This window comes from Ziziphus jujuba, chromosome 1 (assembly GCF_031755915.1).
Source record: "Ziziphus jujuba cultivar Dongzao chromosome 1, ASM3175591v1".
Classification (NCBI taxonomy): Eukaryota; Viridiplantae; Streptophyta; class Magnoliopsida; order Rosales; family Rhamnaceae; genus Ziziphus; species Ziziphus jujuba.
Genome location: NC_083379.1, coordinates 46,346,785 through 46,362,332, shown reverse-complemented (window position 1 = coordinate 46,362,332; position 15,548 = coordinate 46,346,785). Strand labels below are relative to the sequence as shown.

At 33.5% G+C, this 15,548-nt stretch overlaps 3 protein-coding genes across 10 annotated transcripts; all 3 read left to right on the top strand.

The window, feature by feature from the left end:
* Positions 1–1,308: 1,308 nt before the first annotated feature.
* On the top strand, positions 1,309–3,410 carry LOC107408592 (putative UPF0481 protein At3g02645). The gene has a single exon (XM_048473049.2). The coding sequence runs from the start codon at positions 1,388–1,390 to the stop codon at positions 3,077–3,079; it is 1,692 nt and encodes a 563-aa protein (XP_048329006.2). The 5' UTR covers positions 1,309–1,387; the 3' UTR covers positions 3,080–3,410.
* Positions 3,411–10,425: 7,015 nt separating this feature from the next.
* On the top strand, positions 10,426–13,769 carry LOC112490910 (uncharacterized). Of its 8 annotated transcripts, XR_009634976.1 has the most exons (10): positions 10,426–10,985; positions 11,133–11,305; positions 11,424–11,605; positions 11,691–11,961; positions 12,081–12,139; positions 12,376–12,412; positions 12,567–12,638; positions 12,731–13,056; positions 13,170–13,271; positions 13,375–13,769. XR_009634976.1 is itself a non-coding variant. In XM_060813010.1 (8 exons), exons 1-7 carry the CDS (start codon positions 10,886–10,888, stop codon positions 12,636–12,638), a joined length of 894 nt encoding a protein of 297 aa, XP_060668993.1. In that variant the 5' UTR covers positions 10,426–10,885; the 3' UTR covers positions 12,731–13,769. The 8 variants fall into 8 exon arrangements, 2 of the variants coding, with proteins under 2 accessions (XP_060668993.1, XP_060669004.1); XR_009634973.1 differs by having other exon boundaries at positions 12,731–13,027; positions 13,170–13,769; XR_009634972.1 differs by having other exon boundaries at positions 13,170–13,769.
* Positions 12,760–13,562, top strand: LOC132800569 (uncharacterized). Its single transcript, XM_060814563.1, has 2 exons — positions 12,760–13,056; positions 13,170–13,562. Exons 1-2 carry the CDS (start codon positions 12,760–12,762, stop codon positions 13,560–13,562), a joined length of 690 nt encoding a protein of 229 aa, XP_060670546.1.
* Positions 13,770–15,548: the final 1,779 nt, after the last annotated feature.

Below are 15,548 nucleotides of genomic sequence, written 5' to 3'. Positions count from 1 at the left end.
ATTTTATATATATATTGAGGTATTATTGTTATCACTTGCGTTTGTTGTCCACGTTTTAAGATGAGGTCCTATCGGATATTCTCTAAGAATTATCCAGTGGAACTTTACTAGGCGAGACCACCCGGGAGGTCCTGAGAGGATTCTCGAGACGGATCCTGTCAAATACAACATGTCACCATCCAATGCCACAAGAGCTTTCATCATCTACATAAAATGTAATGATGTAATGATGCATAAAAGTTTAATGATGCAAGAAAAATATAAGATCCTTTATTCTGGATCATTATCTGGATTTTTGCTTTATCTCTCATTTCTCTCCAAGAAAATAGAGCCTAAAGCTTTCATTCCTCTTCCCTACTTCTTTTTTATATTGTATTTTTTAAACTTATGCACTTTCCATCACAAATAATCATAGGCTAGCCATTGCCTATGGTTGCTAAGGAAGTTATTGTAGAACTCTGGCATTGCAAAAAAAAAATAATAATAAACAAATCTTGTTTTTTCTTTTTTTCACTTAATTAATTTATATATTATTTTATACTTTAGGTATCATTAACCATTTGAAAAGTTGAAGAGGGTTACTAAGAGGATCGAAAAATTGGATGTGCATTGAAAAACCTTTGCGGGTGATTTTTTTTTTATTATTAAAAAAAAAAAAAAAAAAAAGAGCACAAAGGGATGGTGGCCGGAAGTGTGCAAGACCCATCACGTCATGCCATAAGCCGTAAGGGATTCTAACAGTCTCTTTGCTTTAATGGCAAAAAGTTTTGAAAAAAAAAATATTTAGTTTTTTTCTTTTTTTCAATTATAAGAAATATTTATGCAAAATAAAATAAAAATATATATATTTTTAATTATTAAAATTTATTTGACCGTATAGAATTTAAATGAAATTATGAAAAGAAATTTTTTTAATTTTTATAGGAATTTAGGAAAATTACTTCCACTAATTTTGATAGTTTATTGAAATTTGGAAGGACCTAAGGAGATGAAGGTGAAAGTAAAATATTTTTCACAATACTAATCACATTTATTTAGTGTAGCTACTTTGTAAAATAACCTAAATTCACTCCTTGTGCTCAGAATTTTTTTTTTTTTTTTTAATAAACAAGAAAAGGGCAAGCGTGGAAGTAAAAGATACATTATGAATTGAATCATGAGTTTAATATAAGTATAATAGTAAATATTTACAGAGAAAAGAAGAATAAAAATTATGAATAAAAAATGTTGCTCAAGGTTACTTTTAAATTTAAAATTATTTTTTATAATTGAAATTGCGCTTTTTATTTATAAAGTGTCCCTTGGGATCCTTCAACTTCCTCACAACTCAATGCTCCAAAACTGCCAACTCCACTAGAGTTTTCTCCCCTCCTACAGCACCGACAAAATGTCTTCCATCCAGCCCACATTATCGTCCAAATCTACTTCCAACTTTGATGAGCGCCGATGGGTTATTCATATCCGTCGAACGCTAGAGGAAGAGCTTGAGGATGATGGCGAAGTTCCTGTTTGCATCTTCAATGTCCCCAAGATCCTTATGGCAAATGATCCTGATTCCTATACGCTACAACAACTTGCCATTGGCCCATACCATTGTTGGAGTCCGGAGCTCTATGAGATGGAGAGGTACAAGATTTCTGCGGCAAAAATAACCCAAAAGAATCTCCACGGCGTTACGTTTGAAACTCTGGTTGAACAACTTACAAAGCTTGAGGAAAGGATCCGAGCATGCTACCACAAGTACCTGGATTTCAACGGTGAAACTTTAGCGTGGATGATGGCCATCGATGCATCATTCTTGCTTGAATTCCTTCAAGTTTATGCCATCAAAGAAGGAAAGTCCATATCAAGACTTTCCTCAAGGATGTCACACTTGGTTGATCATGCTGGGAGGAAATCAGCACACAATGCAATCCTTAGGGACATGGTGATGCTTGAGAATCAAATTCCACTCTTTGTTCTGAGGAAAGTGTTGGAATTCCAATTCTCGTCCTTAGAGGCTGCCGATGATATTTTGTTTTCGATGCTGATGGGATTCTGCAAAGAACTTTCACCATTCAAGATGGTTGAAGACATGCCAAAGCTTTCAGTCTCAGAGTGTGCCCACTTGCTGGACTTTTTGTATAACATGATCACACCCAACGTGGAGGAACCATCTGATCAAATTATCGATGATGAAGATCAAAGTGAAGCTACAACTGGAGAGGAAAAGTCTTCATTAGATGATTCGAAATACGTGAAACAGTTCCTCCGTGAGGTATGGAAGTTGCTTTCAAAGCTAAAAGCAGGGCCAATTCGTCTCATAAAAAAGGTACTTGTATCTAAACCTTTGAAAGTGATAATAAAATTGCTTTGGACAATCCTGTCCAAGCTTCCTGGATTCAGAATCTTGAAGCAACCTGTTGAGATCTTTTCCTCTATCCGAGACAAAGAAGAAATCAAGCCAGAAGATGAGAATTCCAGCTCCAACAACATCATTAGCAGACCTCCATTGGTGGAGGAGATTACAATTCCTTCTGTGACTGAGCTCTCGAAATCTGGTGTCCAATTTGTGGCTACAAATTGCTGCATTTCATCCTCATCCGTTAGTTTCGATGCTAAAACAGTTACATTTTGCCTCCCTACCATTAGTTTAGATTTGAATACTAAGGTTATTCTGAGAAATTTAGTAGCATATGAAGCATCAAATGCAACAGGGCCATTGGTTTTCACTCGCTATACAGAGTTAATGAATGGAATTATTGACACTGAGGAGGATGTGAAGTTGCTGAGAGAAAAGCGTATCATTTGGAATCATTTGAAGAGCGACAAAGATGTGGCAAATCTATGGAATGGGATGAGTAGGTCCATAAGATTGACAAAAGTGCCGTTCTTAGATAAGGTGATTGAAGGTGTGAACAAGTATCACAATGGAAGGTGGAAGGTGAAATTTGGAACAATCATGAAGTTATATGTTTTTGGTTCATGGCAGCTTCTCACTTTGTTGGCTGCAGTTCTTCTATTGCTATTGATGGGATTGGAAGCATTTTGTCCAGTTTATGGCTGCAGTCGAATATTTGATATCAGTCCCACTCAATAATCCCGTTGGTCTAACACTTTCTTTCTGAGATTTTTCTCAGAATCTGTGTGATCAACAAATTTAACCGCTTGTAAGAAAATTTGTATGTGTGTGTTTTTTTCTGTTTTTTAGTTTTCCTGGAAATTTGGTTTGAAATGATAGCATGTATTCGTCACTATTTGTGTATTGTGTTGGTATTTTATTGTTTCTTCATTTTTCAGAGAATGAGAAATGGTAATGATTGCAAAGCTTGTATTAATTAATATTGTTAATGGCTCCACGTCTACACATAATGGGATGTTCGATTTGTCTAATTAAACTAGAATCTAAGCAGAGAAGCTTTTGTATTGTTTGAATCTATTGCCCTTCTTCTTTTCTTTTATATCATTTTTCAGATTTGCAGTATTCAACAGGTGTTTGTATGTGTCTACCAAGCTTTAATTATCATGTAATTGGGTTCTATCATGTAAGTTTTGGTGGTCTGGTCCTTCGCTTTTTCTATGGTCATAACCGGCACACCATTGACATAATTAATGAGCTTTTGATATATATAATTATACATATATATATATATATATAATTTTTTTTTTTTTTTATAAATTGATATAATAAATAGGGCAAAACCGGAAGCACAATGAAAGATAAGGCTGAACATCTTGGTAAGCGTGCAAACCAATCAGCACTCGGTACACATGCTGCAACAATCGAATCTCCATGGCAGCAACAACTTCATAAGCAGCAATCACGATACTCACAACAATCACAGCAGCCATCATTGTCGCATCATTTATTTCTTTCTTTCTTTTTATTAGATATGCTCTCTTTCATGAATATTTTGTTGGCTATTTTTATACTCAGAACTGGTACACCATTTAATATTTCACCAAAGAAAAAAAACTGGTACACTATTTAATAATTAATCAGCTTTCGATAATTTCTTTTTTTATAATATATATATATATATATATATATATATGTATACATATAAATGGCAAAGGCACCAGAATACCAATGAAAGATAGCGCTGAGCATCTTGATCCACACAATATATTCTACTAACGTTTAAAAATTAAATAAGTCATGGCTGATTCCTAGAGCAATGTTTACCAATTGCGGCCTTATTCCATTATAATATAAATTCGTAAACTATAGTACTACTGAGAAGAAAGGCTTGTGGAATCGTAAAATTGCTATTATTCTGTTTTTAATGGTAATGTATTTGCTTTTGATAACTTTCTATTTTTATTTTTTTTTATGTATAAATTAATATATGTATACATGGCAAAGGCACCAAAAGAACAATGAAAGATAACGCACATCTTGATCCATACAATAAATTCAACTAACTTATAAAAATAAAATTGGAAAAACATAAAAATAAGGCAAGGTTGATTCCATTATAATATAATAGTACTAAGAAGAAAAGCTTGCGGAATTATAAAAGATTTTGCTATTCGCTAATATTGATGATGACCACTAATTTATAAAACAAACTTTAATTGAGATATTTAATTTTATTATTTTTAATTCTAAAACTCTAAAAGCGGATATTTTATGATTTTCATTAAAAATGTCATATAGCATGTAGATCCCACTGATAATCTTTCATCAATAGTAATAAATAGTATTTTTTATTGTAAAATTACTGTTATTTTATTTTAATAAAAGACTGGTGACTACTAAGAAAGATAGAAGAAGCAAATTAAGACATATATGATCAAAAGTAATGCCTTGGTTATTAGATCAAAAGTTTTCATATTATACTTTAGTAAGTCTAATATTTAACAACTCAACATTATATTAACCAAAAAAAATTAACAGTATAATTTTTTTAAGAATAATTTAACATTATAATTAAACTACATAATTTAGAATATGTTACCAGTAGGAGAAGATAGATATAAAAAAATAATGTGTGTGTTTCTTGCAAGATTAGGCGCAAAAAAAACCGCAAAAGGTATACTTTTATCCTCAATTTATAGAGCCTCTGTTTTTATGCATATTTTGTTTCAAAATTTATCCGAACTTTATCTGAAATATTTTGTTCAATAAAATGGGCGGTACAACATCTGTTTGTGTTTGTGACTTTTGCATTTTTTTTTTCAATTTATCGTAATTTTTTAGCTTTATTGTTTTTATTTTGTTGTTGTTGGTTATTTAGGTAGATTTTTTTTAGTCTTAGAACATATCCAACAGACTCTTTAAAAATTCTTTTATTTATTTTAAAGAATTAAACCTCTTTTTATAAATGTACTTTTTAAATTGGAAAATAAAAATAAAAAATAAGATTGGACTCTCCAAATGTAGACAGCCATACTCACTTTCTATATAAAATTTTAATGCATGCATTCATTAGACCAATATTTTTCTATGCACAACTAATATAATTTATTTGATTTCATATATATATATATATATATATAAAGAGGGAAACCATTAGTGAAAAAAAAAAAAGTGAATATCAATTATTTATTCGGAAATGAAAACTTAATGAGCATGATAAAAAATACAATTAAAGTCAGATAAAAAATTAAGCTCTTTATTTTACTAAATTCTCTAATATACTATTTATTTTAAAAATTATGCTCTATAAAATAGATAGTACTATTGGAGATATTCATAATTATTTGTCATTGATAAGCTTATATGATAAATTTTGATAAGGATATTTAATTCTATTATTTTTTATACTAAGATATTACAAGTGAACCTTTTAATACAAACTATTAAAATTGTCAAAAACTTATGTTCAACAATGTTATATTAGTTTGAGTTAGACTTGTGTTAGATATGCAATGTTGCATGGTCAAAAGGACTCTTTAGACATGACTGCCAACTTCTGGAGATTTTAAGTTCTCTATTTTCCATTTGGATGTGGGAGAAGTAATTGGTCCATTCTTGACCATGCTTCAACTGGTTATATTTATAGTTTTGTAGCGAAGTTTTATCATTTTGTTGCTTCATGTTCTTGTGAAATACTGTTGCTTATTGTTCCACTATCTACAAATCATTTTCTACCTATATTAATCACTTGCAGCATAGTTCTTTTCTTTATTTTGATTGTTCTGTACACTGAATTCATTCCACTGTTCAAAATTTGTGATCTGCCAGTTAAGATCTTTTTAGTTATTACCTCCATGATGAAATATCATATGACTCAATTGCATCATTTCATACTTTTGCATCTTCGTAGCTTCTCTAGATTCAGCGGCCCAGACAGGACATGCAAATGATGGTGACTGGATTGAAGAAGTATATCAAAAGTTAAGACCCCATGACTTAACCTTTAGACTGATTTTACATAAAAGGCAAGATTTATGGGGCTTGGGAAGGGCTTGTCTTTGGGCTTTGTCAGGAACGATCATAGATAATGGAACAAGAATTCAAGTATAATAAACCATTACGATATAAATGTAGCCAATAAAGCACACACTTTGTAGGAAATTGGTGGTTTTTAAGCAAAAAGTAGAGAATATGAATTCTTTTTAAGTGAAAAAGAAACTCTCTAAATAAATTTACCCCAAAATTTACGTGAAATTGAGAGGCATATACAAACATGTTTATGCCTCTCAAGTTTCTTTTATAATTCTTGGCATGTGTAAAAGTTAGAGATTGATGAGCTCTTTCTTACTGACGACATTTATTTGCAGATGAAGAGCATGAAGGACATGTATTTTGCTGATATGAATGACATGTCCCAGAAAATTGCTGTTAAATTGCTGCAGGTACGTTATCTATTTACATATTTCATTATGTGATTAATCTCTCGACTTTTGCTTGTTCTGAGGACTGGATCTGCTTTCGAATTTCTTTGGAGGGTTGGTATACTTTCTGTGTTAGAGCCCTTTCCCATGACTGCTACTAATAAATATGATTAAAAGTTATACACATATATATATATATATATATTATGGATTCTTATATTGACCCAATATTATTTTTTGCTTAATCATGTTTTAAATTCTTTGTTTGCCAGCATGATTCTCTTCAACAACCAAAAACAGAACATCTTGAGAAGATGGAATTATTTAAGGCTATGTTGGACTGAACTACGGCGTTCTTACAGCTTAGCAGAAGTAACAGTGCATTAGGTCACAAGGAAAAATTGCCTTTGTATGAGAAGCAAATAGTAAATTTCATCAGTTTAAATAGGTAAAGGAAACCTGTTTATTCATTGCAGCAAGGACAGCTACCACCACCTCATATGCAATCCATGCAGCAGCCACAATCTCAAATGAACCCAGTTCAATCTCATGAAAACCAAATATTGACCAAAAAAAATATAAGAAATCTCATGAAATCCAATTGAACCCTCAGTTGTCATCAACAAATGTACTCAGTTCTGTTGCAACAATGAAGCAGAATTGCATCTCAAGCTTACAACAGAATTCTGCGTCTTCTTCATCCGAGGTTCCATCAACACAGAAAAATATGAAGAATTCACTGCAGTCAAATTCCAATCTGGATTTAAGACAAGGAAATTCACTAAACTCAATGGATCAGGTTGCCTTAGGATCTATGCAACAAAATCCTGTGAGTGCTCCTCAGCAGGAAAATATTCACAGAATGGAGTTAATGTGCTTCAACCAAACATGAATACCCTCCAATCAACTTCCTGAATACTTCAACACCAGGGTCTGAAACAACAAAAGGAACACCAAGGTTGCAGTTACAGCAGCTCAAACAACAATATCAACAGCTACAGATGCAGGTAATGCAGAAGAAGCAACAGCTTCTTCAATGGCAGCAGCAAATGAAGCAATTGCAACAGCAATTACAGCATCTTCTTTACTTTCTTTCTTCTTTCTATAGGACATGTTGTTTTTGACGGGTGTCTAGCTAGCTTTATTGTGTGATTGGGCTCCGTCATGAAATTTTTAGTGGTCTGATCCTCAGAGCTGGCACACTATTGACATAATTTAATCAGTTTTCGATTATTTTTATATTAATTAATATCATTTATATGGCAAAGGCAAAAGAACAATCAAACGTAAGGCTGGACATCTTGGTTCAGAAAAGATATTCTACCAACCTATAAGATCTATGTTTGATAAAAATAAAATAAAATTGGAAAACCATGAAAATAAGGCTAGGCTGATTCCTAAAGCAGTATCTACCAATTCCATATTCCATTCTAAATATAAATTTGTAAACTACAGAACCCAGGAGAAGAGATTTGTGGAATTGTAAAATTGCTATCATTCTGTTTTAAAAGACTACAAAGCCTTCCTTATCAACAAGGACTTCTTTATCAATTCAAGGAAATTGAAGAAGTGTTTGGTGTTAGCTTGTAGTTTTCCAAATTGATTATGACAAGAAGGTTCTGCAACAGATCTGACTTAATTAAATCCAAGATTCCCGCATTGACCAAATCCTGCAGAATGAGATTATATAGGCACAGTTGCATTTCCAGCAATTAGATTATAAATTGGTTGTCCAATAGAGTTGGAAAGTACATTTGAGGAGTAGACTGTGCAGTGAAACCAAAACCTGGTGCATGAATATTAGAATAACCAGAATTGTTTGGAAAATAAGTCATATTAGCCATTTGATCATCAATGATAGGTGTACCTCCTTAGAATTGAGAATTGATTCCCAGTCTGACCAGAAACTGCATTACCAGGCTGATATCCTTGTTGTAAAAACATGCAGGTGCCGTACGTCCAAATCTGCCTCCAAGTTGACATTGATTTCCAAAGCCTCTCCCTCTTCCTCTGAATGAAGATTTTCTATAATCTTGTCTATATTGATCACCACTTTACCTGTTATATTCTTGCCTATTTGAACCATTATAGTAGTTTCTTCCTGTGTTAAATCCTCTGACATTAGTAATTTTCGGTCAACAAAGCCTTGTTCGAGTCTCTCATCAAGAGAAGACATATTAGCACACATGTTGTTTGAAATCATCACAGAATTAGATCCAAAAAACTGTGCTCCACCATTACCAGTTCCAGTCATACCACCATGGTTTCAACTTTTAACAATATAGCTCATATTATGATTGAAAACATCGGTTTGACGACTATGAAGATACTTCTCAGAAACAAAATTTGCAGACGAGCTATTTCCCAAATTAATAGTCACCAATGTATGTAATTGAGCAAGTTTTGTTTCATAATCAATTAAATGATTCTGCGCTTCTTCAATTGTAAATTGTTCAGGTTTTATGCCTAAGATGTTTGCTATAGGCTCATAATCTGGTTCCAGTCCTCCAAATATATAGGAGATCAAATCAGTTTCAGATACATCATCCCCTGCTGCTGCAAGATTATTAACCAAATCCTTCATTTTTAGGATATGTGCTTCCATCCTAGATTCCCTTTCCTAGTGTTTTGGACAAGTTTTCGATAATGAAGAACATGATTATGAGATTTTGTTGCGTATCTACTCTAAATAGCATTCCTGAGCTTCAAGGTAGAATATTTTTTTTTTAAGAAAATGTCACGTCCAGAAATTCCAGATGAGATTGTACCTTTCAACCACCCAAGTAGGAACTGAACTGATCTTTTATAGTACAAGATGGCACACTATTGATATAATTTAATCAGTTTTTGATAACTTTGACATCAATTAGTAACATATATTTATATATATATATATATGTACAGAAATTCTATGGTGAGGACGATCCGCATGAGGAACGCAATATTAGTGACGGTTTTTCATAGTATTAACGACGATTTTTTAGAAAATCGTCACCAATACTATGCAAAACCATCACCAATACTGTGGTCCGCATGATGACCGTCTATACCATAGACGGACTGTATATATGTATATATGGCAAAGCCAGAAGAAAAATGAAAGATAAGGCTGAAGATCTTGTTCCGTAGAAGATATTCCACTAACTTATGAGATCTATGTTTGATAAAAAATAAAATCGGGAAAACATAAAAATGAGGCAAGGCTGATTCCTAGAGCAGTATTTATCAATCACCATGTTCCATTCTAAAATAAATTTGTAAACTATAGAACTCAGAAGAAGAAGAAGAGACTTGTGGAATTGTAATTGCTATTATTCTGCTTTAAAAGACTACTGACTACTTAGAGAGAAACAAGAATAAAGTAGGACAAATATGATCAAAAGTGATGCCTTGTCTATTAGAACAAGAATAGAAGTTTCAGAACACTACGTCAGAAACGGATTCAATTAGAGTTCTATGAGGTGGGAGATGGATATTTTTGACCATTTTCCATGGTCTGTTGAATTTCTAGGGTATCAAAAAGATTAAAAGAGTACATTATATTATATATATATATATATAGATATTTGGTGAATAAATATACAAATGGTTGTGAGCAAATAAGAAGATTAAATAGCTAACTAGACTTATTGGACCGAAGACATAAAAGAAAAAAAAAAAAAACTGATTGGGCCGTTTCGTGAAGAGTACAAACAACTAAAATGGTGCTTCTACATACACCAACCAAAATTTTAATTTAATTTCTATTAATCTATTCAGATTTCAGAGAGAGAAAATTTAAATGAGACTTTATGAAGTAAATCCATCACCTAGACTTAAGACTGGATAGAGTGGATCAAAAGCCTTTTTACTACACCAGACAGAAACTGGAATTAGTGTAGCGGCTGGAAATAGATATGCATACCCTATATCTTTGGAAACATCTACAGAAAACCTTAATTTTATCAAACCCAACAAGAACACACGGCCAATATCAGAATACAATCGTCTTTAGTCTTTATCTAATTTTATTCTCTTCTTCTCCTTCCAACTTTGCCTCTTTATTTTCTCAAGCCTTGTTTGCACAAACAGCTAGACACAGATGTACACATTGTAAAAGGAAACAAAGCCACAACAGAATATCATGCTCTGTTTCAAATTGCTTCCATTCCTTCTACCAACTTTGGTTTTCACTTTATCAGCTTCCTTTTCCCTCTCTGATGATGGAGCTTCTGAGCATCATGGTATGATATCCTTATTCCTTATCCTTCTTCACTTGAAACTGTCATTTTAAAGGCACAAGTTTATCTTACTTGAATGCTCTATGTTAAATTTGCTTGTTAAAATGATTCTTTTATATATCGATGGGACTGATGAGAATGATTGCAAAGTGGTTTCCTGGGGTACGATTACGAAAAGGCATGTCCTTGAGGCAACGAATGCTGAACTTGTACAAAGCCCATCTCTGATATTGGCTGCGAAGAGAACACACAGAAGAGACCCTCTTGATGGTTTTAACTATTACAGAGGAGGATGGAATATCAGCGAAGAACACTATTTCTTTGTGAGTTTTAAAACCTCAATTTCATGATTTCTATCAAGTATTTTTCACATTTTAATCTTGGTTGAGAACTTTTTTAGCTTCATTCACTCACTGGGCCTATTATATTTGGATCATGCAGTCTGTAGGATTTACTGCTGCTCCTCTGTTCATCATGGCTGCTATATGGTTTCTGGGATTTGTGCTGTGCTTCTTCTCCATTTTCCTTTGCCATTGCTGCTTCCAAAACCATGATTACGGCTACTCTCGAGTTGCGTATTGGGTTTCCCTCGTCTTCATCCAACTATTCACCATTGATGCAGTGTAGGTCACCAAATATCACCTGTTTCCCATGTCCAAAAAATTGGCTCTGTGCCTCTTTTATTGATTGAAACTCCATGGTTTTCAGCACTGGATGCCTCGCTCTATATATTGGACAAGGTAATTTTAACAGAGTCACAAGAGGCACACTAGATTTTGTTGAGAATCAAGCAGACTTCATTGTGGAGAATCTGAGGGATGTATCTGAAAATCTTGAAGCAGCTAAGCATGTCGCAGTTGGTTGGACTTTTTTTCCTCCTAATATATTGAAAGAAATTGACAGAGTTGAGAAGAAGGTTAATGCTTCTGCTAACAATCTGGAGCATGAAACAGAGGACAATTCTAATAATATACAAGAGGTCATAGATTCTGTGTGAGTTTGAAAATTAAAAGGAAAAAAAAAAAAGGTCGTTGTTTTTCATTTATTTTTCCTTTTTTTTAGCATGAGTTTCTTGATATTTTTTTTTTCCCCATGCAGAAGAGTGATTCTCATCGTACTTGCAGCTATATTGCTTCTCTTGGCTTTTTTTGGTTCTGGTTAATTCTTTTGACCCTATAAATTGCACCAATTTTTCAGTTCCACTCACATTGTTCTTTTGCAAGTTGTTTTCTAATTTCAAAATAAAAATAAAATAAAATAATTTTACATACATGCATACATATATATATATATGAACAATTCTGTGCTTTTGAAACTGTAAGTAAATTTTCAGTAAATGATGACCAAACAAATTTATTTGTCCTTACTATTTTTTTCTATTTACTCGTTGCAGTGTTTTCAGTTTTGGGCATGAAATGTCTTGTGTAAGCGTGAGTGATTAAGGCTTACTCAATTCCATATCTTATCCACTGTTACTATACCTTTTGTTTTCGCTTCTCCAATACTCTTTACTCTTTGCTGCTTTTTTTATTATTATTATTACTATAAAGATTGCTAATGCCATAATTTACACAAATAATGCAGATTGGTGATCATAGGGTGGATACTTGTAACAGTTACTTTTATTTTAAGTGGCATATTTCTAGTACTTCATAAGTAAGTTTTAGCACATTTTTCAACATTATTTGTGTTTGTTAGCGAATTTTTAAAACTTGTTGTTTAAGTTACATATTAATGCACTAATGCAGTGTAGCAGCCGATACTTGTGTTGCAATGGATGAATGGGTTCAGAACCCAGTGGCTCATACAGCTTTCGATGATATCCTCCCGTGTAGACAATTCAACAGCTCAAGAAACACTCAACAAAACCAAAGAGACAACCTTCCAATTGGTCGGAATTGTTAACCAGTTTATAAACAATTTGGCCAACCTCAACAATGTTCCACCAAATGCAGGCCCTATTTACTACAATCAGTCTGGTCCTTGGGTGCCTGTCCTGTGTAATCCATTTCATCCCAATAACACCCACAGGAACTGTGTTCATGGTGAAGTGGAATTTACCAATTCAACAGAAGTAAAAAAAATAAAAAAAACAAGACTCTATTATATGTTAATCTGTGTAGGTGAAATTCCCCAATTCTAAAATTCCAGGCATATTTGTTTTGGCTGTGTTTTGTTGTTTTGCAGGAATGGAGGAAGTATGTGTGCCAGGTTTCAGCAACTAATATATGCATCACAGTGGGGCGTCTGACCCCAGTTTACTATGATCAATTGATATCGACTGTGAATGTGAGCTATGCATTGTATCATTATGGACCCTTCCTGGTTGAGTTAGAAGAATGCAGTTTTGTTAGACAAACACTGAAAGAAATCAGTAAAAATGATTGTCCAGGGCTTAAACACCATAGCAGAAGGATTGTTGTGTGGTTGGCTATGGCTTCTGCTGCACTCATGATTTCTTCCACCTTCTGGGTTCACCATTCAGCACAGAAGCGAAAACAAAGTTATAATGGACAATATGCATCTACAATCTCCGAGTCTGCTCAAGATCGTCCAGTAGGAGTCAGGAACATGGAGTGAGTTTCGAAGGTCATGTATAGATATAAATTCTGTGTGAGTATTATATAAATTTAGTATTCTTATAATAGACTATGTTACTAGTTGGAGAAGATAGATCTAAAAGGAGCTGCAACTGTTATCATAGGTTGACAACAGAATCAGCTGGTTGGTCCACAGCATTTTTTATTTACATATTTAATTAATAGAATGATTGAACCATACCATAAAAATTAATGATTTCCCCTATCTATACATTGTTTGTTCATTGGGAAACTGAAACTGAGAGAGGGAGAACACATTAAAATGTCAAAATCAACGTACGGCCAACAAAATTTTGTAAATCTAGGTGCTCAAAACAGAGACTTTGAAAAGCAGAAAACATTTTTATCATTTTTATACTCTGAATCTATGTGCTCTCAAAACGTCGCCAATGCTGCTGGGCTTCTGGGCAGTTTGTTAGTGTCTGGTTTTGTAGGTTGGTCAAGTGTCAGCATTCGGTCAGAAAATACAATTGCAAAGCCCAAAAACACCAGCTTACAGGTGTCAAACAATTGTACTACATGTTTGTTTGATAAGTTGATTTGAACCGTCAGATAAAATCAATCGGTTAATAAAAAGCTAGCTAGCAAAAATTTGACAAAATATACTACGCTCCAATCAAAACCGACAAACCGAAAGTAGTACTACTCCTCCACCTCCATCACATCCATGTACAAATAAACTAATAAATACTTGAGACATTTATCATAAAAGAGAGCCTAAAATATATGATTAATTTCCAAAATTCAAAAGAAAATAATAATAAAAAAGGTAATATTTTAATACATGATCAAGGCAAAAAAAAAAAAGGACCAGGTGGCATTTAGCCAGCGCACGGGTCCAAAAAGACAACAAAGTACTAAAGAAGTAGCATTAAGTTATCCAAAGGCAAGGGAGTATTTGGTAATATTATATACCCTCCGTATAGATTTGCTTGATGTATTTTGGCTTAACATCAAAGTAATCCCACTTAGAAACGCAAACAGTGAGAAAGAGAGAAAGAAAGGAGCACATGCATTGTTATGAAAAGCAATGGCAGCCAAAACTCCATCTTCATCTTCTCGTACATGTCTATGCTCTCCGACCAACCATCCCGGTTCATTCAGATGTAGCCTGCATCGTGCCCAACGCAGAGCTTTAGCAGCCAGATCAACGGTGGTGGTCAACTCTGCTAAGCCGCAATCAAAGACGGTGATGATGATGATGGCTACCTCAAAAATCAACCTCTTAAAGGCTTTTCTTATGCAGATCATCAAGCCCTCCAGCCATGATCTCCAGAGGAGGAGGAGTTTCCAGCCCAGACCGACCAGGTTTTGTTTGATGAATAATAACAATAACAACAATGGTGATCACGGGGTTGCAGTTTCTTGATCAGCTCTCTCTAATGAGAATTTTTTTGTGTATCGAATTCGTACATACATTTATATAACGGATGGTTAAGTTTTGAATTTGTTTTGGTTTTAGTCAGGAACTAATTAATTAATTAAGAGGTCATGGTTGAAAATGGTGAAAATTATTTATTTTTCCAAGAGTTGTTTTGGATGGTCGATCTGAAAGACTCATGAAAAGATGGTGAATTTGCAATATTTATGATTTACTACCTTCTTTTTTTTCTTTTTCTTTTTTTAACGGAAGACATTAATTAAGCTAGCTGTATAAATTTTGTCAGGTTTGTTTCCTTTTTTCCAGACTGGTTGTTTTATTTTAGCCAGCTAGTTGGGTTCTGATCAGGAGGTTTTGTTTTAAGTTTTCTTATTGTCAATTTTATATACGTTGATTACAGGATGACACTGAGAAACATTTATATACATTACATTCACTAATTCGGGAGAATTAAGATCATGGTAACTAATTTCCAACTTGAAGTCTGACCAGACCAGCGAATGCTTCCATCTTCAGATATTGAAAAGTCACTGACAAGTTTCAACAAATCATTTTAGGATTAATTGCATTTTTAAATTTTAAATG

Excerpts from the sequence above, each read along its gene's own strand:
- LOC107408592 (XM_048473049.2), top strand. The coding sequence starts at position 1,388 with ATGTCTTCCATCCAGCCCACATTATCGTCCAAATCTACTTCCAACTTT.
- LOC132800569 (XM_060814563.1), top strand. The coding sequence starts at position 12,760 with ATGAATGGGTTCAGAACCCAGTGGCTCATACAGCTTTCGATGATATCC. Across the intron at positions 13,057-13,169 it reads AATTTACCAATTCAACAGAA|GAATGGAGGAAGTATGTGTG; the intron begins GTAAAAAAAATA and ends GTTGTTTTGCAG.
- LOC112490910 (XM_060813010.1), top strand. The coding sequence starts at position 10,886 with ATGCTCTGTTTCAAATTGCTTCCATTCCTTCTACCAACTTTGGTTTTC. Across the intron at positions 11,306-11,423 it reads GCGAAGAACACTATTTCTTT|TCTGTAGGATTTACTGCTGC; the intron begins GTGAGTTTTAAA and ends TGGATCATGCAG. Across the intron at positions 11,606-11,690 it reads CTATTCACCATTGATGCAGT|CACTGGATGCCTCGCTCTAT; the intron begins GTAGGTCACCAA and ends CATGGTTTTCAG.